The sequence below is a fragment of the Cladophialophora psammophila genome (genome assembly GCF_000585535.1).
Source record: "Cladophialophora psammophila CBS 110553 chromosome Unknown aczJe-supercont1.5, whole genome shotgun sequence".
Taxonomy (NCBI): domain Eukaryota; kingdom Fungi; phylum Ascomycota; class Eurotiomycetes; order Chaetothyriales; family Herpotrichiellaceae; genus Cladophialophora; species Cladophialophora psammophila.
The window spans coordinates 1,435,368-1,460,494 of NW_006912926.1; the positions used below are offsets into that span (position 1 = coordinate 1,435,368).

At 53.5% G+C, this 25,127-nt stretch overlaps 10 protein-coding genes across 10 annotated transcripts; 7 read left to right on the top strand and 3 right to left on the bottom strand.

Annotated features, from left to right (window-relative positions):
* Positions 1-530: 530 nt before the first annotated feature.
* A1O5_04163 (uncharacterized protein) lies at positions 531-3,540 on the top strand (the record flags this gene model as incomplete). The annotated part of the gene is made up of 5 exons (XM_007744771.1): positions 531-644; positions 739-835; positions 890-971; positions 1,021-1,064; positions 1,118-3,540. The coding sequence occupies 5 exons, from the start codon at positions 531-533 to the stop codon at positions 3,538-3,540; spliced, it is 2,760 nt and encodes a 919-aa protein (XP_007742961.1).
* A 1,216-nt stretch (positions 3,541-4,756) lies between these two features.
* Positions 4,757-5,934, top strand: A1O5_04164 (uncharacterized protein; the record flags this gene model as incomplete). The annotated part of the gene is made up of 2 exons (XM_007744772.1): positions 4,757-4,886; positions 5,030-5,934. 2 exons carry the CDS (start codon positions 4,757-4,759, stop codon positions 5,932-5,934), a joined length of 1,035 nt encoding a protein of 344 aa, XP_007742962.1.
* Positions 5,935-6,236: 302 nt separating this feature from the next.
* On the bottom strand, positions 6,237-7,543 carry A1O5_04165 (uncharacterized protein; the record flags this gene model as incomplete). The annotated part of the gene is made up of 2 exons (XM_007744773.1): positions 6,237-7,210; positions 7,477-7,543. 2 exons carry the CDS (start codon positions 7,541-7,543, stop codon positions 6,237-6,239), a joined length of 1,041 nt encoding a protein of 346 aa, XP_007742963.1.
* Positions 7,544-8,396: 853 nt separating this feature from the next.
* Positions 8,397-9,899, bottom strand: A1O5_04166 (uncharacterized protein; the record flags this gene model as incomplete). Its single annotated transcript, XM_007744774.1, has 1 exon — positions 8,397-9,899. One exon carries the CDS (start codon positions 9,897-9,899, stop codon positions 8,397-8,399), a length of 1,503 nt encoding a protein of 500 aa, XP_007742964.1.
* A 9-nt stretch (positions 9,900-9,908) lies between these two features.
* On the bottom strand, positions 9,909-10,967 carry A1O5_04167 (uncharacterized protein; the record flags this gene model as incomplete). The annotated part of the gene is made up of 1 exon (XM_007744775.1): positions 9,909-10,967. One exon carries the CDS (start codon positions 10,965-10,967, stop codon positions 9,909-9,911), a length of 1,059 nt encoding a protein of 352 aa, XP_007742965.1.
* A 2,206-nt stretch (positions 10,968-13,173) lies between these two features.
* On the top strand, positions 13,174-14,612 carry A1O5_04168 (uncharacterized protein; the record flags this gene model as incomplete). The annotated part of the gene is made up of 4 exons (XM_007744776.1): positions 13,174-13,362; positions 13,423-13,639; positions 13,736-14,251; positions 14,317-14,612. 4 exons carry the CDS (start codon positions 13,174-13,176, stop codon positions 14,610-14,612), a joined length of 1,218 nt encoding a protein of 405 aa, XP_007742966.1.
* A 623-nt stretch (positions 14,613-15,235) lies between these two features.
* On the top strand, positions 15,236-16,571 carry A1O5_04169 (uncharacterized protein; the record flags this gene model as incomplete). Its single annotated transcript, XM_007744777.1, has 4 exons — positions 15,236-15,256; positions 15,431-15,602; positions 15,668-15,845; positions 15,893-16,571. The coding sequence occupies 4 exons, from the start codon at positions 15,236-15,238 to the stop codon at positions 16,569-16,571; spliced, it is 1,050 nt and encodes a 349-aa protein (XP_007742967.1).
* A 1,635-nt stretch (positions 16,572-18,206) lies between these two features.
* A1O5_04170 (uncharacterized protein) lies at positions 18,207-20,036 on the top strand (the record flags this gene model as incomplete). The annotated part of the gene is made up of 6 exons (XM_007744778.1): positions 18,207-18,509; positions 18,561-18,815; positions 18,865-18,972; positions 19,023-19,808; positions 19,883-19,925; positions 19,978-20,036. 6 exons carry the CDS (start codon positions 18,207-18,209, stop codon positions 20,034-20,036), a joined length of 1,554 nt encoding a protein of 517 aa, XP_007742968.1.
* Positions 20,037-21,325: 1,289 nt separating this feature from the next.
* Positions 21,326-22,103, top strand: A1O5_04171 (uncharacterized protein; the record flags this gene model as incomplete). Its single annotated transcript, XM_007744779.1, has 3 exons — positions 21,326-21,698; positions 21,775-21,810; positions 21,898-22,103. 3 exons carry the CDS (start codon positions 21,326-21,328, stop codon positions 22,101-22,103), a joined length of 615 nt encoding a protein of 204 aa, XP_007742969.1.
* A 1,009-nt stretch (positions 22,104-23,112) lies between these two features.
* Positions 23,113-24,935, top strand: A1O5_04172 (uncharacterized protein; the record flags this gene model as incomplete). The annotated part of the gene is made up of 2 exons (XM_007744780.1): positions 23,113-24,143; positions 24,248-24,935. 2 exons carry the CDS (start codon positions 23,113-23,115, stop codon positions 24,933-24,935), a joined length of 1,719 nt encoding a protein of 572 aa, XP_007742970.1.
* Between the last annotated feature and the right edge of the window lie 192 nt (positions 24,936-25,127).

Sequence of the window (25,127 nt, forward strand, 5' to 3'; positions counted from 1 at the left end):
TCGCTAGTCCACGTAACCTACCCTGTATTACCTGGTGGGTAGCTGTCGGTCTCGGAAAGCCGGTGCTCCACCACTGCGTCTGTGCATTTTCAGTACCTAGTTCAAAGGGCCCTGCTGAGGGCCCGGGCCCAGGCTCAGCCTTTGCTCACTGACGGACTTTCCATCTCTCTTGTCACAAAATTATCGCGACAAGGCATCCAACGAGTCGGCTGCACGTCATTCCCAGGAATTCCATCTCACCTTCCTCAACATCACCTCTGACCGGCTCGCTGTAATAGACGCCGTTTATCCATCCATCCATTCATCGATCCGACCTTCGAGCGCGGCCTGGAGCTTTGCGCGCTTGTCTCTTCCTATCGGCCGTCACTTTGTCTCGATCGCAGATCCACCCCGCGCCACCTGTTCTGAATCACGAGAACCCGAACCTCCCTCAACTTTGCGCATCTCGCCACCTCATCGAACTCGAAATCGGCAGCTGTTTCAGGGTCGCTGCCTGCTGATGTTCATTCGTTGCTCCCTCTCCTTCAGTCATGGCAATGCAGGCGCCGCTTGCCAACGACAAGAAGCGAGTAAAAGTTTATGAGCTGCGCGACAATGACTGGTTTGATAGAGGGACTGGTTTTTGCACAGGTCAAGTCATTAATGTACGCTCCCAACCCTCTGTCACCTCGTAGAGTCTGGAGTCGCTGTGTCAGTGAGGAGGAAAAAGAAACACGCGCTAACAACTGGGGGTCGCAGGATGAACCGCGCATCTACGTCGAGTCCGAAGACCAGCCCGATCGCATGCTATTAGAGACTCGGATTGTTAAAGACGATGGATATCAGAAGCAACAAGGTAGATAATTCGAAAGACAAAATGAAGGAGTTGTGGTCGACTGACGCGTGTTAGACACACTCATTGTGTGGACCGAGACCAATGGCACCGATATGGCCCTCAGTTTCCAGGAGGCGGAAGGTTGTGCAGTGATATGGTACGCGCACCGCTCATCTTGGTTGCGCGATATTCTAATGGTGCAACAGGGATTTTGTACACCAAGTCCAGCAGCAGTTGTTATCCCTTCCTGGTAAGCCTTTAGTGCGATTCCCTCTGAGACTTGTATGCTGAATTGGTGTATAGATGACGGTCTTTCGGACGATGCCCTTGAAAATATCTCCAGCTCCTTCACCCTCAATCCACCCGAGTTGAACAATCTGGACGAGATCGAACAAAGTATAAGACACGCGAGCATAACCCAGGGCGGGCGCGAAGCTCTGGCCAAGTTTTTGATCCGCGAAGAGTATCTACTCAAATTAATACCACTGGTGGAAATGGCGGAGGACCTCGAAAGTCTACCGGATCTCCATCGACTGTGCAATATCATGAAAGCCCTGATTCTGATGAATGATAACACCATCATCGAGCATTTGGTCACGGACGACATCATCATTGGAGTCGTCGGAGCACTCGAGTACGATCCTGACTTTCCCACGCACAAAGCCAACCATAGACAATATCTATCGGATGAATCAAGATATAAAGAGGTGGTGGAAATCAAAGACCAAAACATCAAGCGGAAAATCCGGCAAACATGGCGGCTGCAGTACCTGAAGGACGTGGTACTGGCTCGCATCCTGGACGATCCCACCTTTGGAGTTTTGAATTCCCTCATCTTCTTTAATCAGGTCGACATTGTCCAACATCTCCAAGGCAACACTGCTTTCCTGAAAGAGCTTTTTGCCATTTTCAGCAATGACAATCCAGATATCAAGCGGAAAGAACAGGCGGTGCATTTCTTGCAGCAATGCGCTGCAATTGCGAAGACCCTCCAGATGCAGTCGAGAGCAAATCTTTTGAACAACTTCATCGCACACGGCCTCTTTTCAGTCATCACTTTCGCGGTAAAGCATCCGGAGCCGTCAATGAGAACGACTGGCATTGACATCCTTGTGGCGCTTCTCGACCACGACCCTAATATGATGCGAGGTTATATGCTCAAGGCTGTATCCGAAAGAAAGGTCCCACTGACCGACACACTGATCGACTTGCTGCATGCTGAAACGGATCTCGGGGTGAAAAACCAACTGGCTGACGCGATCAAGATCTTGCTGGATCCGCAACCCCCTTCCAACGACCCTATGGGCAACCGGCAAAACTCCGAATTCATGACGAAACTCTCGAGGCCGCAGATGACTCCAATTCAGCAAGCGAATGAGCAGTTTGCGCAGGATAACTTTGACCGATCGTGCCGAAAGTTGTTCCAACCACTGAAAGAGCTCGAATCTAGGGACTCGATGCTGAATTTTGGCTACCAAGAAGTGTCGCTGTTCTCATACTTGGTAGAGATATTGACGTTCTTTGTGCGACAACATTCCATGAGAAGTCGGCCTTTTGTCCTGTCTGAGAATCTGGCGCCGAGAGTAGCTCAGCTGTTGCAGGTGCCCCAGAAACCGCTGAAACTGACGGCATTGAAGTTTTTCAGGACAGCAGTCTCATTACAAGATCAATTTTATGCCGCACAGATCATCAAAAGTGGAGCCTTCGACGCCATTCTTGGAATTGTCATCGACACTATGCCGCGGGATAATCTCCTCAATTCAGCATGCCTGGAAATGTTCGAGTTTATCCGAAAGGAGACCATAAAGCCGATCGTTATCCATCTTGGGGAGCATTATCGGCAAAAGATTCAGGACATTACTTATGTCGACACATTTGAGAATCTTCTCAAAAGGTACGAGCAGTTGACGACCGACCACCCGGAGCCAGAACATACGTTGTTTAGTCAGGACGATGCAACGCCGCCTATGGGTCGGACACATATCAATGGTCGGTGGCAAGGTCTACCAGAAATGGATGCGAGCGAAGAGGACTATTTCAACGCCTCCGATGATGAAGAGGATGAAGCGGAGGAAGATTCTGAACGCGACAATATAAAGGACGTGTCGGAAAGGGTGAACCAGTGGACCCGTAAACGGATCAAGGCTGAAATGATGAATGGGAGCGCCAGTCCGATCAGCAAGCCGCTTGTAGATTATCCTGATGATGATGAGGACGAAGCAATGGATGCCAAGACTGATGCGACACCCAACACTCCACTAACCCCAGACAGCAGTAAGGACGTTTCTTCTCCCGAAGCAAGAGCAACACCCGAAAAGAAGCTGCAGCCGTCACCGGAGATTAAGTCCATTGCCGAAAGTGAATCACAACAACCTCCGGAAAGGATGACGGAGAAACGAAGACGGCAAGAAGATGACGATGATGATGAACTCGGCAAGCTTTCTGGTGGTCCTAAACGCAGAAATTCAGCTTCCAGTACTTCCAGTCATTCGTCCCAAGGCACATTACGGCGGAAAAAGGGCTTCTTGCGATCGAAGCAAGCAGGCGGCGAGAGTTCTCCAATGTCGACAGGTAACACGGAGAGCGAGAATCACGTCGACGGCCGAAGACCTCGGAAAATCGCCATCAGTCTCTCCAATGTGACCAACAAATCGGACGATACACCTGCCACGAAGACGGACATCAAGCTCCAAAACAAACAGCAGTCAGTGACGACCAAGGAGTAGGAAACGGATTAGAAGGTTGCCGTTATATGCGAGCACATTGCTTCTCTTTTTTGGCGATGGTGTTTGATGGAGTCCACGAACTACTACTGTACAATATGACCAATATCTTGGAGGTTATGAGGTAGAACGCGGGATGCGGGTCGATTCAGAACAATAGAGGGATGAGGGCAAAGTCGGAGGTTGACATCGACGTCTCCGATTTGCATAAATGCATGATGATAGTGCGCCGCAGCCGCAGTTCGGGAAGCACCAAACGACGATCAAGCACAGATATTTGGATGTCCGCTATTTTGCCACGGCAATTGGGAGCTTCTTCATTGCGGCATGCGGCAAGGATATTGAGGTTGGAGGAAAGGGGCAGAGATGCAAGATGCAAGACGCAGGCGGCAATGCGAGACGCAAGGTGAGAGGGCTCTTCTCAACTATGAAGAGTAGCGCCAAAACAGACCAGTGGAGGCGAGGTATTTTATCTACTTCGACTGGGCTCTCTAGCCTCCATGCCAGTAGTCCACCATGGGTGGCCTGATGCAAATGGAAAAGATGAATTTTGTGTATATATTTGCCGTACTGTTGTCGCTCTATTGCCGTTCAGCATCAGTGTCATGTTCTCAGTTGCGTCTCCCGACCGACCATGAATCTCAGCCTCACCCTCAAACGTGCCAAACATGCCTAGAAACGTATACCATGTTTGCCACGTTTGCCTACGCCGTATTCCTCGTATTCTACCTCATCCGGTGCTTCCCACCTCAGTCGACATGTCCAAATCCTGACTCATCGCGATCCTCATGCCGCAAGGAGATCTCGGCTCCTAACTAGACTCTCAAGTAGTCATTCATTGTCTGAAGTAAGCCGTCGGGTGAACATTGAAATCCGGGACCTGCAAGATACTTTGCGGTGCTTTGTTTTCAGCCGGAACAGCTGTCTGTCTGTCTATCAATCAATCAACCAGTAATTCGACCGCGTATATGTAGGTTGTCGAAACATCACTCACCGTCCGAAAAAGATAGTAACACGTTTGCAGCAGCTGAAATTGTCTTCTTTTCCGTTCTTCCCGACCATCATTCCCAAGAGCGAGTTGTCAGACAACGGGGCGCCAACAGTCCAGTCCTTGAAGGAAACGCCTTCCCGAGCTCATTTTCCGTTTCCCTGACTGGTTGATAGGCGCTCTGTCTATTGCTCCTTGGATCATATCTCGTCAACCATCGGTGCCAGCGCCATGACGGGTGAAACAATCTCGTCGTATAGCTTCGACCATGTGATTCTGTTGCTGGACACGACGGACTTCGAGAGCCTGCCGTCATGGTTGAGTGACAATTTTACCGTCATTGAGGGCGGGACACATGCCGGTATGTTCATCGATGAGAGGGCAGCGAATCTGTTCGCTATAGACGGATGAATCCTCACCCTCTGGATTTCGTGTCCCGTCTTCCCTTTTTCGTCATCCCCTTCATTCACGATCTAAATGGCATCTAACATTCCTTGTGCGAAGGCGGCTCCTCCCGGAACAAACTCATCATCTTTCCTGACGGTACTTACATCGAACTGATAAATTGGATCACCGAGCCCAAAGAATTCTTCGACTGGGCACCAAAATCACCCGGGCTGATTGACTTTGCACTCACGACACCCTCTTCCGCACAGGACACCTTTGACGAGGTTATGCGGCGCTTAGAGTCGAAAACACAGCCTGCTTCCCAAGCCCAGACCTCCTCGACAGAGGGAATCTCAGAATCCGATACTGGTGCTGGTGACGGTGGACTGGGAGTGCGTTATAGGCCTCCCCTCTTTGGCGGTCGCAAGCGCAAAGATGGCCAAGACGTCCAATGGCATGTCACGAAGCCGCTCCTGGACGATTCTGCGGAAAACGTACCTAAACCGCTGGACAAATACTTCCCAACGGGACGACTCGATACGCCATTCTTCTGCCACGACGTGACGGATCGGAACCTGAGAGTGCCGTACTCTGAAAAAGAAATATCCGAGACGCACCCCTGTGGGGCGAGGGGGATCCTCTCAGTCGAGGTACTCGTCCCCGAGGAGAAGATTGACAGCTACATACGCCTGTATACCGCCGTTCTCGGCATGAAACCGAAAGTCCAGGGCGGGTACAGGTACCGTCCGACCACGAGCGTGAGCTTCTTGCTCAGCACGCCAAATCCGGACGAGAAGGCCATGGGGCGCCTAAAAGGCAGGGTTGGCGTCGTGATTCGCGCACCGAGGGATCAAGAGGATGAAGCGTGGTTGAAAGAGAGGGGCGTGGGGATCAGAGAGGTCAGGCTTTTCGCCGAGGCAAAGGGCGAGGACGAGGTCGATGAGATTCCTCTGGACAGCGAGGGGATCGGAGCGAGTTTGGTGCTGGTGAAAGAGCCGGTGGGGTTTTGGGAGGGCGGATAGCGAGCTAGTCGAGTCAAGTCAGGAGAGAGGAATCATTTGTTTGTGTCTATGTTGCAATCCCAGTGTCGAAACGAAGGAGCAGATCGACACACGACGAAGGCTTGGAGGAAGTCCAGCGAGCGAGGCGCTGGGCCACCTTGAAGAAGCTGGCCACCGTCCAGCAATCAAATCACGAGCACAGTCGAGATGTCCTCTGCGTTTGAATGAGCGATCCATGCGCAGCACAGCTGCCTCGTCCTGCTCCGTCTTTGTCTATCCGTTCATCCCAATTCATTCGACCGATCTCCCTCTATCTGCCCCTATCACAGTTTACTCCCCGCTTTTCCCCTGTCATCCATGCTGCCCGGATGTGTGCCAACCCTCAACCTCGCGCCGCCATCGACAGAGATGTCCTCTCCGTTGACATAGCTGCCGGCGCGACTGCACAGATAGACGACCAGGCCGGCGATGTCCTCGGGCCTGCCCAGGCGGCCGGCGGGGTTCTGCTTGCCGACGACGTCCTCGCCGCCGAGGTAGTCGATCTGCGGGTTCGCCAGGCGGCTGGGGAAGAAGCCCGGCGCGATGATGTTCGTGGTGATGTTCTTGGGGATCAGCTCGAGTGCGAGGTTGCGCCCCAGGTGGTGCGCCGCGGCTTTGGACACGGAGTACATGATGGCGCCGCGCGCCCCGACGTGCGGCACGATGATCCCACCGACCGACGACGTGATCAGGATCCGCGACGGGTCTTCGAGCGTCGCCGCGCTGGAGAGGAGCGGGACCATCCTGTGTCGATGCATCGAACGAGAAGAAGAAGTCAGTGATCCGTACTCGTCATCCACATCAACATCGAGGGCAAGATGGGAGGAGCAAGACCCTAAGGGCAACAAAATAGCAGAGTAATGGGATGGGCCATTTGGGAAAGAGAGGACATACAGCCGGCACAAATTGAACACGCCCCTAACATTCAGATCCAACGTCTTGATGCTCTTCCAATCGTCGAAGCTCTCAAACGGCCCGCCCCAGCTCGCCGCCGCGTTCGCCACGAGGATATCCAGGCCCCTGCCCGGCCTCTCGTCGCGCTCGATCTCGGTCTGCACGTCCCGGACGAACTTCTCGATCTGGTCCGTATGGCCCACGTTGGCTGGGATGCTCACGGCTTTGCCCTGGATGTTGGGCAGCGCGTTGAGCTGGGTGACGGCCTGTGCGAGATTCTCGGCGTTGCGCGCCGTGATGATCACCTTGGAGCAGCCGGCCTGCAGGAAGGCGGTCGCGCAGTACAGGCCGATGCCGCGGGAGCCTGTTTGCCAGCGTCATGGTGTGTGAGCGTTCGTGCGAGACAAGAAACGATTTCTGCGGACCCCTTTTGGGGGGTCTCGTAGTTTGTTCAAGGAGGGGGGGAAAGCATGGGGAAGGGAGGGAGGACGGATAGATGACCTCCATCTGACCAGCAGCAGAGAAAAGGCACATGGAAGATTACGGGGAAAGCATAACACGACGAAAAGAAATCTTGTCTTGGCTGGTGTATATCGAAAACGAAATGTTGAAAAGAGCTGAATAACGCACCTCCAGTAACAACGGCGATTTTCCCATCGAGCCTGAAGAGGCTGTTGAAGTCCTTGATCTCGGCCATCGCAATGTCTCTTTCGTTCCCTTCCCCTTCCTTTCCTTTTGCAAAGCAAAGCAAAGTCAAAGACCCTTCTGAGAAAAAAACAAAAAAAAAACAAAACGGGGTGTGAGAGTGATCACGAAAATCCACGCGGTCAAGATCGTCTCTTCCTTCGAGATTCAGCACTCAACTCCCTCCCCTTGAGGAGGAAAGATAGAACCAAAGATAGGTACAGCGTTACGCCGCCGTTGTGTAACGCGTAAGGTCGCCGCCCCTGTGCTTAACAGGCAGTGAAGGGGACTTGCCCGCCTGGTGGCGTTCTTCGAGGCTGCAGGCTGATTTTCGAAATCGGCTCCTGTTTGGCGATTTTGAGAGCTTCTGGTAGAGATTGCCTGATTATCTCGGGTTTCGTTTGCCTCTCGGACGGCACCTTGATGCACTGGATGGCCGTGGGCTGGCCTGTACTGCGTATGACATTGCCCACTCCAAATTTAAATGATACCGACACCACCGAGGATATCCCAAACGACATCATAGTCGATGACTTGCCACTAGTTTGTGCAAATGACACGAAGGACGCTGACTCGCAGCAAGATGGGGGGAATTGGCAAGGCTGAGCCATGGACCGAAATCCAACCTCGGTCACGGACTGGCCTATCATACGTGCTGGATCAATTCCCCAAGGCTGCGAAGCCAGTATATTGCTATGATTCTATTGTATATTTTACACCCTGATGATCCATGCTTCGTACCATATCATCAGGCTCCACATACCCAGTACACTGCTTCAAAGCCCGATACAACTGTCCCATGCTGTCGACCGATACGGCAATGATCATATTCCAGCCAAACAATCCATCAACCACACCTTGAGAACTCAAAATAACTGATCCAAGCTTCCTCTTTGCGCCATGTCCTTGCTAAATCTGCGAGGCATCGCACCATATGTTGGTCCATCGACTGATGCACGAGCACATTCGTGTCTGTCTGTGCTCGATCTTCGCCGCGGTTTGCTGATGCTGGTACGATATCTCGGTCCCTCAGGGTTTGTCTTGGACCTTGATCTGGGGACTGCAGGCCCGCTGGATGAAAGCATTGGTTTTTGAAGTGCCGTGCCATTGGCCCACTTCCTGACTCCGGGGCTAAGATTCCCAAAATCACATTGTTTAGGCCCAGCATTTGGATCCGCCACAACGTTGGTGTAACTGGGCTGATCCTTTGACGTGCGTGGCTCGTCCCCTCGTTTCTTCTCCCCACTCGGTCTCTTTGGTACCCACTGGCTTCTTTGTTGTCGATTCTGAAGCTCTCTCTGCTGGTTGATCATGTTCCGCTCTTGCTCACTCAGCATGACTTTTCGAGGTGGCGAATCGGGGGGGATCTCAAACTCGGATTCGGAGAATCCTAAACCAGATGTCGAGACCTGGAGTCGAGGTAAGCGCGGACCTATTGGCTTTGGTGGAGAAGAGTTCTCGGGCGTGATATGGCAGTGGTAACAGCTCGGATGCCTATGGAGATGGTGGTGTGATGATGACGCCATACTTGGGCGTCCCGGAGCGGCGTTCTCGTCTGTGGTCGTCCCGGAAAGACCTCCCCTGCAATGGCTATGGGTATGCACTAATTTGCGAGGAGACCTCTCAATATCATTGGCTAGGCTGTCCAGATCACCCGGCAGCATTGGTCTTTCTTCTCTCACACGCTCGGCGGAGCGTCGGACTGGAACTGAAAAGGCTTGCCCTTGGTGATAGGCTGCATGACCAGGATCAGCAGGTGGAGCTGGTACGGTTTTGGATCTCTTCGCTTCGATCGAAGCGGCAACCTGCGCGAGCGAGTTCGGTAAGATATCCAAGGAGTTGATAGGTATGATTGTAACAGGAAGTTGGACTGCCACTGTCTTGAACAGTTTCACCGTGACAACGACGTTGACAAAGTACCGAACCTCGAAATACCTCCCGGTGCTGATGGTTACGTGACCGCGCGGGGCTTCTAGTTCAATTGTGCGAACATCTGATGAATGAGACGGCACTCCTTTCCAAGTGTTTGATTTCTTGAGGGTGGTTCCGCCCACAATCTCGGTGTCTGTCCGCTTTGGAAGACGAAGATAATTTGCGCTCTTCTCTGCAGTACCAGCTGGAGCGTGTGTATACCAGAGCGTCGTCTTCTCCAATTGGACCTCGATTTTCTTGACTGATTTGGCCGTGTTGTTTGCAATGTGGATGTCAACGAAGATCAACGCGCCATTGACCCAGGTCTGGCGATGAAGGCCAGCGGTCAACTTCACTGTTTGGATATCAGGCTCTCTAGCCAGGTACAGTGTATCCGCGGCCAAAAGCGGACTCGCCAGACTTGCCAATGCCTTCTCAGGATCGTGAACCGTGAGCATCTGAACATTCTATGTCTGTCTGATCACGGTTCTTTTGTCTCCGGTCTTGACCACAATCGAAGGGCACAGGAGATAACGAATAGAAGCTTGTCTCGAAGCGTAAGGAGGAGGACCGAGCTTCAGAGGCAGGTTGACGCAGAAGGGAATGAGCGACGAAGCCGACTTCATCTCCCACCACAGATCTGCACCAGGCTCAGGGGTCTGCGATGTGACCAGGGAAGGTGGAGGAGGATTCTCTCTGTCCAACAGTTCTGTTGCAAGCGACAGAAATACCCAGCGTCGGCCATCATTGACTTCTTCCACGCCAATGACATCCACGCAAGCTTTGGAGATGTAGATGGGTTTCGTCTTTGGCTTTCTCGCAACTCCGCCATCCACTTGAAGGGTGAGTTGTCCTTCCACCGTACCACCTCCTACAAAAAGGGGTGAGGGAACGCTGACCGAAAGCTCTACCCGAGGGTGACGACTGCTGCCGTGGTCCAATACTTCGTGCGGAGGCGAGGTGCGAATGAAGGTGCGGGTGAAGGCAGGACGGAGAATCTCAGATGATTGAGCCGCACGACCTATTGATCGCCGAACGGGAGACTCGGCTCGCCCTTTGTCGCGGACCAGGGTGTCGGCGCCATCCAGCTCTGCGATTCTCCATGTGGGCAGCTCACGCATCGAAGCCTGTACAGGACCACCAAGGCTCCGGGAGAGAATACTGGCGGAAGACTTGCGCTCGGGGACGGGTCTATGGGGCAGGCTGACTGCGCTTGCAGCACGACTTCCAAGACCGGTTGTACAATTTCTGGGGCCGGAACGAAACGCTGTTGGTGTAAGATACTCGGAGGAGGTGGTATGTGAAAGCGCGTCCGCTGGCGGCGCGGGGGTTGCGGGTCTGTCGACGCAACCGTCATTCCACTCCCGCACTGAATGGCCCAGTGTCGCCGTTTTGGAGGAGCCGGAAACTTCTCGTATGTCTGTAAGTTGATGGACTCGATGCCGGGCTAGAGCAGATATGGGGCGAGTGAATGCCTCCATCGAAGCCAGTGGAAATCGCGCTAGCTTTCCGTCATCCGTCGACATTCGCTTAGGCAGATGGAATCGCTTCGAGGGATCTGAAGCTGAAGCTTGGTGAGCGACGGCTCCCGGAGGTGTCAGATGAATCCCTCACCTTTGGCCGTGGAATGCTCCATCAGGGGTCGCTTGATCTAGTCATTTGATAGGGATACGATTAAGAGGTTGCTTGAATCCGTCAAGTGGCAGTCTCGGGTCACGAACGAAGAAATGAGGGTCGAGCTACAAGTTTTCTCTTGCTGGGGACTGAGGGTAGCAGGCTAATGAGCCCTCCCGGGAGAGGGTCCTGTGAGGGAACAGGCACCAGGAACCAGTAGCACCTGCTGTACATACATGATGCGTGAGACAGCGACAGGAGGAAGGAATGTGCCTGCTTTTCGCCCTGAAAGCAGAAGACAGGCACCGGGCACGAGGCAGGACGGACGAGCCCATTTCTGTCTGCAGTCTCCAGTTGCTCCCAAATTCCAATTCAATCATTGTGCACTCACCCAAAACTCACCCATTCTTCATTATGACCCTGTCTCTCGTTCTGTCACACAATGTAGTTTCAGACCACCCCGCAGCCTGTCAAAATGGCCAACGCAGGAGCTCTGGAGAAGGCAGTTGACCGCGACATCCTCAAGCTTTCCGGAAGCTCGGGTTGGCGACAAAAGTCAATTCGAACATGCCAACTTGTAGTGCAGGTGATGCCTTGGTCTGCGCCTTGCCTCCTGGCCTCCTTGCCTCCCATCAAGTCAGTCATGTGTGTAGTTGGCGGTGAATGATGATCGAGACTTGGGACGAGCGGAACTCAGACCGTCAGTCCCCCCCTGGAGGCACGCAGAAGTGTTGAGAAGGGGACTAGAAGTGATGCTGGCTGAGGTGCAAGCTGAGGCAATCATGTCTACTGGTATTCTTCCCTCACCCGCGTTGGTGCTGTCGTCAAGCAATACGATTGTCACACGAAAGAGCTGCGTCATCACACGTTGACTGATGCAAGGAGGTCTTGGAGGTCCATGGTCCACGGAGAAAGACGACGCTGGAAGAGCGGGGAAGCCACCTGGCGAGCAGCTGGCGACCTAGGTCCTAGCTAGTCCTAGGCAGGCTACCTCCTTGTTACTAACAAGTAGTAGAGCCAGCAACTGGGCTGGGGGGCATGTTACCAGACTTGCAGGGACCCCGGAAGGTGCTTGGAGGTGCTTGGAGAGGCTAGCCCCAGCACGCCCAGGCCCTCCCGCAGCGCTGCCGTTGGTTGAATTAGGCTCATCTGACGCAGCTCACCTACAGCCCGGCGCTCGCCTGACGTTGGATCAGCCTTGTTTCACTTTTCCTGTTTAACCGCTAGTCGGCGCGGCTAAACCCCTTCAAGGCACAGTTTGCGGACGCCTCTCGCTGCCATTGGATCCCGCACATGGAAAACACGGCGTGAAAATTTTTTTCCCACGTGGCGCGTGCCCGGCTTCTCTCCAATCCCAGCCCTTGCTTCATGTCGTCGTGGTCCATTCTCCTCCGCGGTTTCGAGAAAGAAAAAAAAAAACTTTTCTCGCCCTCGTGAAGGACCCTCCCCAAGCAAAAGGCATGGCCTAATGCTCGACCTACTTCCCTTGCTTTGTTGGCCTTTTGAGACGACCTATGGCGCTGCAATGCTGTACCCAGTACTTACGTGCCCATCCACTTGCCTAGACTGACCGCCTCATTCTGAGAGGTTGATGGCGCAAAGATCGTCTGGTTCTCCTCACCTTCTAGTTCCAACCAACTTGCCTGTTTGAGCCTTTTTTTTTTCCCGCCATCTCGGATGTGGTCGTCCCAGGGCTTTTTTCCCTCCCCAGCCGGAAGTCCAAGTCACATCTGAATCAGTCGAGCTGGGGGTTTACAAGGGCGCAACCCACGGGAAAGCAGGGACGAAGACCAATTCTTGGAGCGCTCTTGCATCGGTTTTCATAAGCCTTGCTTTTGCCTCCCACACCATCCCGTGCTCCCTCTTCCTCCCGTAAAAATCAGTTAGCTCATTCGATTACCTCACCCCCGTTTCATCCCCAGGCAGTTCATTGCACCTTCATCTCTTATCTCTATTTCCTGTTGTCAACTATCTCTCTGTTTTACGTGTTGGATATCAGCTCACCTCAGGCGGCGCGTCTATTCTTGCTTTCCCCCTGGTCGCGTATCTCGACAATCGATCTCCTTATCGGCGCTTATGCCAGGAACATTGCATTAGACTCGGTTGCGTGGAGAAGGAATGGGCTCTGTCGCAAACACCGACGTCACGCTACCTGACGCTGTGGTTCCAAAACGGGAGTCGAGTGGTGAACGGTATTCGTCGTCGTCGGCCTCGACCCCAGAGCCGGCGGACGACACAGCAGGCGACGCGGGCCACACGTCTAAAGAGCCAGCTCCTGCGCCCAAGCGCAAAGGAGGCCGAAAGCCGGTAAGTCCTAGGGAAGCATTGCTGGAATGGGTTCGATCACTGACTCGCCGGATCGCACAGATTTATGCGACCTCAGAGGAACGCAAACAACGTAATCGTCAGGCGCAAGCGGCTTTTCGCGAACGACGGACCGAGTATATCAAACAACTCGAGTCGACCATCCAGCACCATGAAGAAACTCTCCAGAATCTCCAACAGAGTCACCGCGCGGCGGCCGACGAGTGCCTAATGCTACGGTATAAGAATTCGTTGCTTGAACGGATTCTGCTTGAGAAAGGTATGCCCTGCCCTGCCCTGCCCTGCCCTGCCCTGCCCTGCCCTGCCCTGCGCCTTCTCCTCCTTGAGATCTCAATCCTTAACTCTTTCCTGCCAGGTATCGATGTCCAAGCCGAACTTGCACTCAAAGGGAGTCCCACCCTTCGACCACTTCGCGCGCCTCCCATTACTGGGCAGGCCTCGCCAATGCAAAAGGCAATGCTCAACAGACAGCAGCAGACGAGACATCGACCTACGATGGCACCCCCAATTCAGACTGTAAATCCTCCTTCCCATGTTGGAGGTACGCGAACTTTCGCAGGCTCACCCACAGCACAGCCCACTCCTCCTTCGCAGCACTCCTCACCTTCCACAGCAAGATCGCCTGGTTTTGCTTTGCAAGGTGGGATGACCTCACCCGCAACGGAGATGACAACTCAGCAGCCTCAACAGCAGCCACAGGGCCGAACCGTACCTCCGCCGCATCGCGGCTCATTCCTTCCGCAGCCTAGGCCCCAGGGACATCTTCTGTCTGGGCCGAGTACATCACAGGCTTATCCTCCACGCACTCAACAAGAGACCTACTATTCAGCCTCATTCCAGAAACACTACACTCAACTCGGCAAGCTGACCCGTTCCATTTTGCCCTTCTTCCGCACGTGGAGCTTTGTTCGTCCTAGACTGATTCCATGAGTACAGAGCAGGAGTACGATGCGCAGGCCGATATTCTGGACGACCTAGACGGCGACGACGTCGATACCGATAGCTTCATCCCGAACTTTCGACTCCCTCCTACAACCACGTCAGCGAGCATGTCCATGGGCATGCAAGCCTCACCTCCAACGACGACTAGTGCAGCTAGCGACGGCGGAGGTGGCGGTGGTGCTACCATCGATCCGTACGATCCCATACTGGATGCGGACCCTTTTGGTCTGACTGCCAGTATGCATTTTCCCAATCCTTACCCTTACCCACCTACACACGCCAGACGGTGAAGATGCGGGCGTTTTACCGCGAAAAGCATTTTCACAATGCTAGTCTGAGCATGAGTGTTGATATTGATTCATGAGCATCTACCAAACGGGCATTTAGCGATGGTGCATTTGCTTGCCCAGCCAGCGGGCAAGAGGCTGAAGAGACGAGGGGTTTTCTGCGTGTATGCCCGTATTTTTCAGAGCGACACGCAAAATTATGACCACAGTAATTTTGTTGCTTCCCCTGTAGATACCTTTTGCACGAACTCGGGAAACTTATATAATGCTTTTGCTGCCTTGCGGCTTTGGTTCTCGTAAGTAGCCAAAAAGGCAACCTGCAGCCTGTTTGCTCCATTCCAAGCCGTCGTGCCCTAGCCCTAAGTAATGCCAAGATTCTTCCAAATGTGGTTAGCGCGTCCAGTGGTCTGTTTGCGAAATCTGCGCATGATGATTTCGCTCTTGCGTCCGAGGTTCTGGCTGAATTTCATCACCGCTCCATCAGACTCAACCTCATCTCGACTTGACAAGGTCCTACTACGTGGTAGTTGAGGACGTTGTCTTGGTCGGGCGTCTCATCTCCTTCATCCCAAGTTGGAGTTTCATTAACAGGAAGCCTTCACGGAAGGCGCTCGAGAGGAAACGTCATGGCGGACGTCAAGAGCAAGGTGAGCATCAGTTGAACATGAATTTCCCACAATTCCATCCGTCATCACCATTGGCGTTCAATCGCTGACAGCAATCTTTCTAGAACCTCTACGAGCTGTTGGGTATGATCCTCGACCTGCGCCATTTGATTCCACGCAATTGATTTTGATGATTCAGGAAATACGTCGGATCAGGATTCTGACCGCGAGCCTGATCCACCTACAAAGGCCATTGACAAGCCAGCCGCTCGTCACGGTAAACGCGATGCGCCAAAGGAAGCCCCAGCTGCTCCCGCCGAACGCGCGACTGTAGCTCCCCGCGGTCGTGGTGGTCATCGTGGAGGTGGCTTCAGTGCCAATGAAGCAGGTATACATACGCAACTCATCAACTGGAATCTAAAATTAATTACATGTCGCTGACTGTCTCTGAAGCTTTCCGCGACAGAGCCACAGGCAGGGGGTACAATCGTGACCAGCCCACCGAGGGTGGTGGCGAGGATGGCCACGGCAATCGTGTTGGTCGCGATCGAGGCCCTGGCGCGCAACGTTACGGTCGCGGTCCGCGTGGACCTCGTCGGGGTGGTGACCGCCACAGTCGTACTGGTATAGCGTAAGTGTGCTTGAGCATACTGCTCGTTCCTGTGCTGACCAAGCCAGCAATCACCCGAAACAAGAGGGACATGGATGGGGTGAAAGCACTGGCGACGGCGAATGGGCCGATGAAAAGGCGGGCGAAGCCTTGGCAAAAGAAGAAGAAAAGCAAGGTGGATGGGATGCTGGCGCCCAGAACCCAGCGTGGAACGAAAATGCTGAACCGACCACTATTCCCGAAGGTGGTGAGGCTGTTCAAGACTCGGTCCCAGCAGAGCCGGAGGCAGAAGAGCCTCAGGATCACCACAAGTCGTATGCCGACTATCTGGCCGAGCAAGCTGCCAAGAGGATGGAAGGCCTCGGTCTCAAGGAAGCTCGTCAACCGAACGAAGGGGTAAAGGATAACAAGAAATGGACCGCGGCGAAAGAGCTAACTAGAGCTGAAGGCGAGGACTACTTCAAGGGTGAAGAGAAGGGCAGGCGTGAACGTGAGCGTGCACAGAAGAAGGAGTTCCTCGACATCGACTACAGCTTCAAAGAGCAGCCTCGTGAGTCTCGTGGCCGTGGAGGCGGCCGTGGAGGCGGCCGAGGACGAGGAGGCGATCGTGGGGACTTCCGTGGCGGCCGTGGGCGAGGACGTGGCGACCGTGGTGAGACCCGTGGGCGAGGCCGTGGTGGCCGCGGAGACGGTCCCCCGGTTGCAGTCGACGACGAATCTGCTTTCCCTAGCTTGGGTGGAAAGTAACGTCGTCCGTCGCCGTCGTCGTCCAACCTCGGAAACAACAAAAGGTGCAAGGCCACCACCTACCATTCTCTTCGACACGGAAAACTCCCCACCGACCTTTGTACTATGTGAAAAGCAACACTCGTTGACTCGATCGCGTCAAACTACTTGTACTGGCGACTTCGGAGGCAGAGAGCAAGGCATTTGCAGGGAGAAAGATCGGGTTGTTGTTTTGACCAAATGGCAATGAATCCACACCAAAAAGAACATTTGAGCAGCAGACGGATCAATGGAGAAGGGGGGATTTTGTTCTACCATCTCGAGCAATTCCATCTGGCTAGCTTGGAATTTGTGTAAGATAGGAATTATCCTTCCTTGTTCCTCCAAAGGCTGTTGCCTTCAGAATGGGATTTCAGTTGATCCTTAGTCGTTGCCGTGTCCTGTTCAAAAAGTCTTGGTCTAATTTTCTAGCCCTCATCGTCTGTCTCTTGAGATTCTCCTCGTAGAAGGGTACAGCATATTTCCCGACGGTTTGCTGACCGCACAACTGCCGGAGGGGAGAGAGAGGCAGGATGTATGTATGATGCGCGCATGTCTGTCTCTTTGATGTCGGATCACCAGTACCCATTCTTCCTGGGTGGACTTTTGCGAGGGGACGTGTCCCTTGTGTCCATTGAGTGCCTCTGTGCTCCCCATCATCACTGACGGCGATCCGGACGATCAAAAATATCCCGTGAGCCCGCTTCTAGTTGTTTCGGCTCCATGTCGGCAGTTGACAATCTCGGCATCAAGATGGTTCATTTGAGGCAGGCCACGAAGTCAGCGTGTTCCAGAGGCACCAGGACGGAGAGGTGAATGGCGCATGGTGCAACAATGGACGGAGGTTCAGTCGGCAGTTGCACCTCGAGATCATCTGCCGAGCGTCGCCTGCGGCTACCACCCAGCAAGGGGCTGGTGGGTAGATCCATCATCCCAAACCTCAACGCCCAACGCTGCTCATCTCTCTTTCGCCGCTGACCACGACCTGAGATGCTCGCCGAAAGCCTCAGGAAATCCATTTTCCTCTTTCCCGCTGGTGAGTCTGCGACTCTGGCACCCACGCCACACCCCACATTCATTGCCGCTCTGAGCCGAACTTTCCACTTGGACCCCAGACTTGCCCTTCTTGTTCGCCATGCCTCCCTTTACTGGCCTTGACGTCCTAGAAGGCTTCTGCTAAAGCATGTGCCGTGGCCGTGACGGCTGCAATCTGGCAGGACTGGGTGACGGGCCCCGACTGGACCATGGCCACTAGCAAGCCCGTCTATTTGCTGGCCTTGCGTGTTGAAGAGACAGAACAACGCTTGTGTAGGGCCCGCTCCATAGCCCCCCTCGTGCAAAAGTGAACTGCCGAAGCTCAATGGGCCACTTGACTCTTTCCAGTATCAGCCATGGCTGTTGAGATCGGATGGATCTTGGTTCTCACAGTGACGGAACCAGGTCTCGGTCTCGGAAATGCCGTTTGACGTCCATGGTGTTGCGAGGAGCTACATGTTTTCGCTAAAAACGACTCAGCTTATCATATTTCCCTTCGACCAAGGTAAACAAGTATTGTCGTGAATCCTCGCTACTGATTCAGCCGCATCTTTCCCCTTTGCCCATCGATACTGTCTAACCATGATCGAATCCATTATACCGGCCATTGTCAACCACTGGCCCATCGCGCTGGTGGTTGTTGCTGTGGGCTATCTACTCAGCAATTATTTCAACCATGGTCTGAACAAGTATCCCGGACCAGTGTTGGCGAGGTTTACGGATTGGTGGAGGTTCTTTGACGTATGCGGGCGACGACCAGATATTACGCATCTCAAATTGCACCGCAAGCATGGAGATGTTGTTAGACTTGGACCGAACACCCTCTCATTCGCGAGCCCCAAGGCGTTGAAGACCATCTACGGCCTGAACAAGGGCTTTGTCAAGGTATGGCCCTCTTCGATTTCTATTCGGCATCTACTGAATGGGTTTTCTCAGTCTGGATTCTATCCGGTCCAGATGGGCGTCAGCAAGGGCAAGCGATTGCCTTCCCTATTCTCCACCACTGACGAGTCGTACCATGCAAACCTGCGCAGATCCGTCAACAATGCATTCGCAATGAGCCAACTGGTTCAGTATGAGCCCGGCGTCACTGAGTGTATTGAGGTCTTTCTGGACCAGACGGAGAAACTCTTCGCTAGGCCAGACAAGGTCTGTGATTTCGCAGAGTGGCTTCAATATTTTGCGTTCGATGTAAGACTTGACGATCGACACAGTACAGCTGGTTCTGACCGCACTCCAGGTCATTGGATACATTACGTACAGCAAGCGCCATGGCTTCTTAGAGAGAAATGAGGATGTCGACGGCATGATTGCATACCTCGGGCGGCTATTCTCCTATGTGGCACCGGTCAGTGTCTTGGCGCTAAAATGCAGGTCACCAAGCTAATTCACCAGCAGGTTGGACAAATGCCATGGCTCGACCTTCTATTTTTGAAAAACCCACTCGTTCTCTTGCTTGACCGACTTGGAGTCAAGCTCTTCGCATTTCCCATCGCCACATTTGCCGTTCAACGAATGCAGGAGAGGCTATCTGAGATGGAGGCGCAGGGCATTGAGAAAGGGACGGAAAGGCCGGATCTTCTGTCGATGTTCCTGAAGGCGCAAAACGACCGACCAGAGTTCATGACCGACCAGAGAGTCCTGACCATGGCGGTGTCGATGGCGTTCGCGGGGTCCGAGACCACCGCTATCAGCTTGGCGGCTGTGTTCTATTATCTCCTCCGCAATCCACGGTGCTATGACAAACTGATGCAAGAATTGAATGAAGCTGTCGAGGAGGGGAGAATTGCGGATAGACCCACAGGAACGATCACTTGGACCGAATCTCAACAACTTCCTTACCTTGACGCCTGCATCAAAGAAGCGTTCAGAATGCACCCAGCCGCAGGATTGCCCCTGGAAAGAGTTACCCCTCCGCAAGGGATCGAAATCGACGGCCACTTCGTCCCCGGCGGGACGATTGTCGGTTGCAATGCGTGGGTTATCCACAAACGCGAAGATGTCTTTGGGTCCCAGATCGACAGCTACATTCCTGAGAGGTGGCTCGATGTTGGCAAAGAGCAATTGAAGGAAATGAACGGCACCCTGTTCCAGTTCGGAGCCGGTTCTAGAACCTGTATTGGAAAGAATATCAGCTTGCTGGAGATGTACAAGCTAATCCCGGCATTTCTACGTCGATTTGAGGTGAGCGTTCGCCGAGAGAGGCCGACTTGACACGATTCCGCCAGATCACAAGGCTAACATGAAGTCATCTTTAGGTACGTTTCGATGACCCCAACAAAGACTGGAAACTGCACAACGGTAAGTCCTCCCAGGATAGGCCCTCGTTTATTCGGCACTAATAGACGAATAGCCTGGTTTGTCAAAGAGCACGACTTCTATTGCCGCTTCAAGCCACGAAAACTGCAATGAAAATGTGCTCACATCTTTCCACATACCACGGCCCATGACAGAGATTTGGCGTCATGTTCGAGATATTGACGAAGAAAACATCCCATGTCAGCAGCTTACGATCAAATGAAGTCAACATGATTAAATTCCCCTATGTATCGTCCAGACTAAGAAATCAAGAGGATTCTAATCTCTCGGGTGGAAGTTTTGTATATACATACCTGTCCCGCAAATGGTGTAGCCCCAGCTTCAGACACCGCTTTTGAGCTCTCTTCATTTGCTCCTGTCGCAAATCCTTATATTCCGCATCCTCTCCACCGGCTGACCAACACATCTTGCTGCATCGCGAATTCATCAGACAAATTGGAAATGTCCAAGAGGGATCGATGCAGTCGTTAGTCACGTGATGGCCGAATTTCTCGCCCGATAGACACCGAACTAGCTTTGATCGCAGAGCCTGATACCGCCGGACAGGTGAGGTGGGGGGATTCAATATTCGCTGATTGGGACCGATGGCTCTTCTTCAGGACCTGACTAGGATATCTCATAGACTCACCGGGCATATGCTGATTCGCAAAGGCTGTCCAATCTGCAGAGGCTATAGGCCATCTCTCGTTCTGCTTACCCACCTTTCTGGATCCCAGACACCAGGCAGTACTTCCACAGCTGCCCTATCCCACTGGCAAAACGCAGGAGCCGCCCGAACGTGTCAGAACTCGCATTGATTGGTTCCCACAAACGACATCCCTTTCGGCCAGCGCCCGCATACGAGAAAGGGTCCGCCAGCAAATCCGCGACGTGGGTTTCCTGTCGGCCGAGTCCCCCTTTGTGTTCGGCCCTTGCATTAACTACCTATGTATCTATCTAAATAAGCCCAGGAAAAAAGCATTGGACGGGCCGAAGCAGACCCAGCTCCTGCAGCTTCGAGTTAGCTTCCTTCCAGTCCTTATGCGGGACTCTGAGGCCACCTTCATCACGCCCGACGGGGGTGGCCAAAGGCGCCATGGACGGATATGCAACCGGACCGAGCAGCGTTTGATTTTTAATGCAATTCGCCCTTGGCGCGAGTCGTATTTGGTGACCTTGGGTGTGTAATGCAGGTAAATCGCAAGATAAAAGGGCCTCAAGGCCTCCCTTCCCCTGGTAAGCCGTTCTTTTTCCACCTTCTCAAACTGTTTTGTGACTTTTACATTCGTTGGAGACAAAGCGTCCTACCATTTGGTTCCCCGCGAGACTTGACAAAATTTACCTATCCTATCTCCAGTTGAACATCTCCATACACTCGCAACAAGAATAGCTCTTCCGCGACCATGGGTGGATCCGACACGTTCTTGGACCTCGTCAAGGGCCGCCGCTCCATCTACAGTTTGTCGGCTGAGTCCACCATCCCGGACTCCAAGATCGAAGAGATTGTCAAATTCGCCGTCACATGGGCGCCCTCGACATACAACGTGCAATCGGCCCGTGCGGTGGTCCTGTTCAAGGAGAACCACGCAAAACTCTGGGACATTGTCAAGAAGCACATGGACCAGGTGCCTCTGGACGAGGGGATGAGGGCGTACATGGATGGTCGAATTGCCGGATGGAAGGGCAGTTATGGGACGGTGATGTGGTTTGAGGATCAGGCGGCGTTGGATGCGTTGGGAGAGAAGAACGCCATGGTCAAGCCCATGTTGACTGAATGTGAGAGGACGCGTGCCCTTCAGGCTGAGCTAGGGTTGGTTTAAGGTGTGTGCTGACGAAATAATGCCTCCTACAGGGTCCGATCATTCCACTGGCATGCATCAGTTTATCGGTAAGTCCAAATTTGGATCCCAAGGACCCCATCCTCCGTCGTCGTCGCTTCTTGCACGTACTAACTAATCCTCTCCTTCTCTTGCAGTCTGGACCGCTCTCGAAGCCGAGGGCCTGGGCGCCAACCTCCAACACTTCAACTTCCACCCCGGCATCACGGCTGACATCAAGTCAACTTTCAGTCTCCCCGAGTCGTGGAAACTGAAGGCTCAATTGGTGTTCGGCAAGCCCACTGGCGGACCGCAGGACAAGACGTTCGAGCCGCTGGAGAAGAGAGTTGTCGTAAAGTCGTAAGGTGGTAGTAGCGCCAGACATAGCGACTAGACGGAGGCAAAGGGATGGGATGAATGCGTCGAAAATGCCCCAATGCCCCGCTATGATTCTTGACTTCATGTCGCGTGTTTTAGCGAATGGCTAGATAAGTTCGTCTCGTGGTAAGGAATTTCGGGAATATTTTTTTTTGCAAAAATCGCACCCATGAGGATTCTATCGCTGTACCTCCGTTGTCATTCATCCAGGCTACGAAGTTGCCCAATCTGTCATTCGCTCGCGTCGGCAATACCACGAGCCACCAACGCAAAAGATGGTCACATTGGACAGGATCCCTTGGCATTAGCGATGCAGTGGGTCAAGGGAGGCGTGTTGACGATAGGCGAGACTTGAGGCGATGAACAACAGATCATACCACCAGCAGCGAGGGTTGTATGATGTGTACCGAGTACCCTGTTTGTAGTATGTACCTACGGCACTGCAGCCCCTGGATGGCACCGTGAAATATGAAATTGGCAGCCTTATTTCCCCTCTGGACGCCAAGAGCCAAATCCGGTATAGTGCGTCTTTTCTTGTTCAAACCCTCTCACTCCACCGACTTCAACTTCGACTTCGACTTCGAATCAACTCCCCCTGATTGAATCATCGCTCTCTTCCATTCCCATCGCTCGTTAACCCCCTCAACCAGTTCTGTGATTTCTCTCGTCTTCCCTTTCGTGACTGTGGTTCTTTTCCCTCCAGCCTCGTCCAAGCTAGACTGTATATGAAGGAAAAAAGGGGGGATTGTTGCTAATTCCGGATTGTGTTGCCTGGCCGGAGAGCTCGGAGTGACTCTGACGAGCGGGTCGCCCAAAGGACCCCCTATTCACGACAATAACCCCAGGTGCACGCGACTGACGGGGCGTCTGGCTCACTTTCACGGGTTGGTTCTCCCAGTGGTTCGACGATCTTGAATAATCTGGGTGCGTTGGAATCATCACCCTTTTATTTCATTTCGCCATAACAACTTTCACGCCGGGTCAGGGTTGTCAGGATGCATGGGACCTTTTTGTCGTTGCCGGCCACGCTGGCCATCTTACTCCTCAGCACCCTCACCATCGCTTATCGACCACTCCAATTCGTCAAGCATACCGGGCAGTCCGGCCGCGCAGATCAGGCTTTCAGCATGGTAAACTACTTCAATGAGACTACGCAACAGTCCGACCTGTACATCCGCATGTGGATGTTCCGGTATAAATCCTCCAACAAGGGCTGGGCCTCCCTGGGACTCGGACCACAGATGAAAGGCGCTCTTATGTTTATTATATACGGTGATCCTAACTCGGAGGATAAATCAATGACCTTGACGGTGAGGACTGTTGACGGCCATCATCCTCCTCGACCCATGGATGAGATGAAGGATTTCTACAGCGGCTATGTTCCCGAGGTAGACGTGATGACGACCCATTTCGAGGACTACACCGGCGACTGGTATTCAGAGCAATTGCAAGCGAAGCCCTCGCACTTGGGCATCGCGGACTTCATCGTCCGCGGATACGACAAATGGGCAGCCCCGGAGCTTGCGGTCAAGAACGACACCACGAACCAAGCCATGATATGGAGTTCCAACTTCAGACAAGACTTCGAAGGGGACTTTTCTGTCGAGAGAGCCATTGATATGCACCAGTTTGGGCTGGGGTTCGGGTTTTTGTGGGTCGATCTGTTGAATGCGAGGAGCGACGTGGGATTTTTTGGCGACATCAACGAGTTGAATGATCATACTGGGATCAGTGAGACCGCAGAGCCCAAGGCGCCGACGGAAGAGGAGTTGAAGAAAGGGGATGAGATTATTGCGGCGCAGAGTGGCGGCGGCAGCACAAGTGAAGTTGAAAGTGGAAGTGGCGAGGGCGACTCGAAAGAAGCGGTACCGGAGGAGCCCGTAGATAAAGAAGCCGATGAATCAACCCCGGCTCCCACAGCTGCGAGTCCCGATAGCGACACTTCCGCACCCGGAGCAGACGACGGCAGCAACGTCGAACAGCCGGTTAAGTCGGTCAAGCAGTGGAACATCAGATCGATGATGTGGTATGTATATCCCCTTCCCATGTCGCTCTGCGCTTTTGTGAGTGCCACAAGGACAGTTTCTTCCTTTTTGAGACCATATTTGACCATTTGCTGTGCAATAACAGGCACCTCCATGGCTTCCTGATGACCATGCCTTTCCTCATCGGCTACCCCTTGGCGATATACCTCCTCCGCTCTCCACGCACGAGCGCGGCAGGAACGGCGTTCAACTACCACTGGACCGTCAACTCTCTGTCTTCCATCTCTGTCTCTATCGGCGCGCTGATCGGCTTCACGAACTCCCGCTCCATCTCAATCACGCATCAGTACGTCGGCATTCTCATCGTCTGCGCACTGGCAGTGCAGGTCGTCCTGGGCTGGAGACACCACGTCATTTTCATCTCGACCGGCGGCCGCAAGACCTGGATGAGCACCGTCCACGTCATCTTAGGCCGCGTTGTGCTCCCCGTTGGCATAATCAACGTCGTCTCGGGCCTCATGCTGCGACACTATGGCTGGCCGGCCATCTCTCTCTGCGTCGCCCTGGCTGTGGTCGAAGCGATCGTCTTGACTCTCGTGGTGGGTCAGGCGAGGAAGAGGAGGCCCGGCGCCCTGCAGAAAGGCCCCTCAGCACCGACGGCCGATGAGGCAGAGGAGTATTTCCAACTAGCTGGCGACGACGACGACGACGAGTTCAGCGACGATGACGATCATGACGAGGAGACTGGGCGCATGAACGCCAAGGAGAGAGCCAAGAAGGAAGCGGAGCGCGAGGAGCAACGGAAGAAATTGGCCAAGTTGGATCGTATCTAGATGGACGGACGGACCCACCATGCATGCATGCATGCATGTATGTATGGGCACATGTGACATGGAGACGAGGGCCCCCTTCTTTTTGGGGGGGGGGGGGGGGGAAGGCACTTTATTGTTTTGGAGAAACCCGATTTCAAAGGGTAGGGAAAGGGGGGATTATGAGTTTGCATTCAATGGCATTTGGGACGGCAG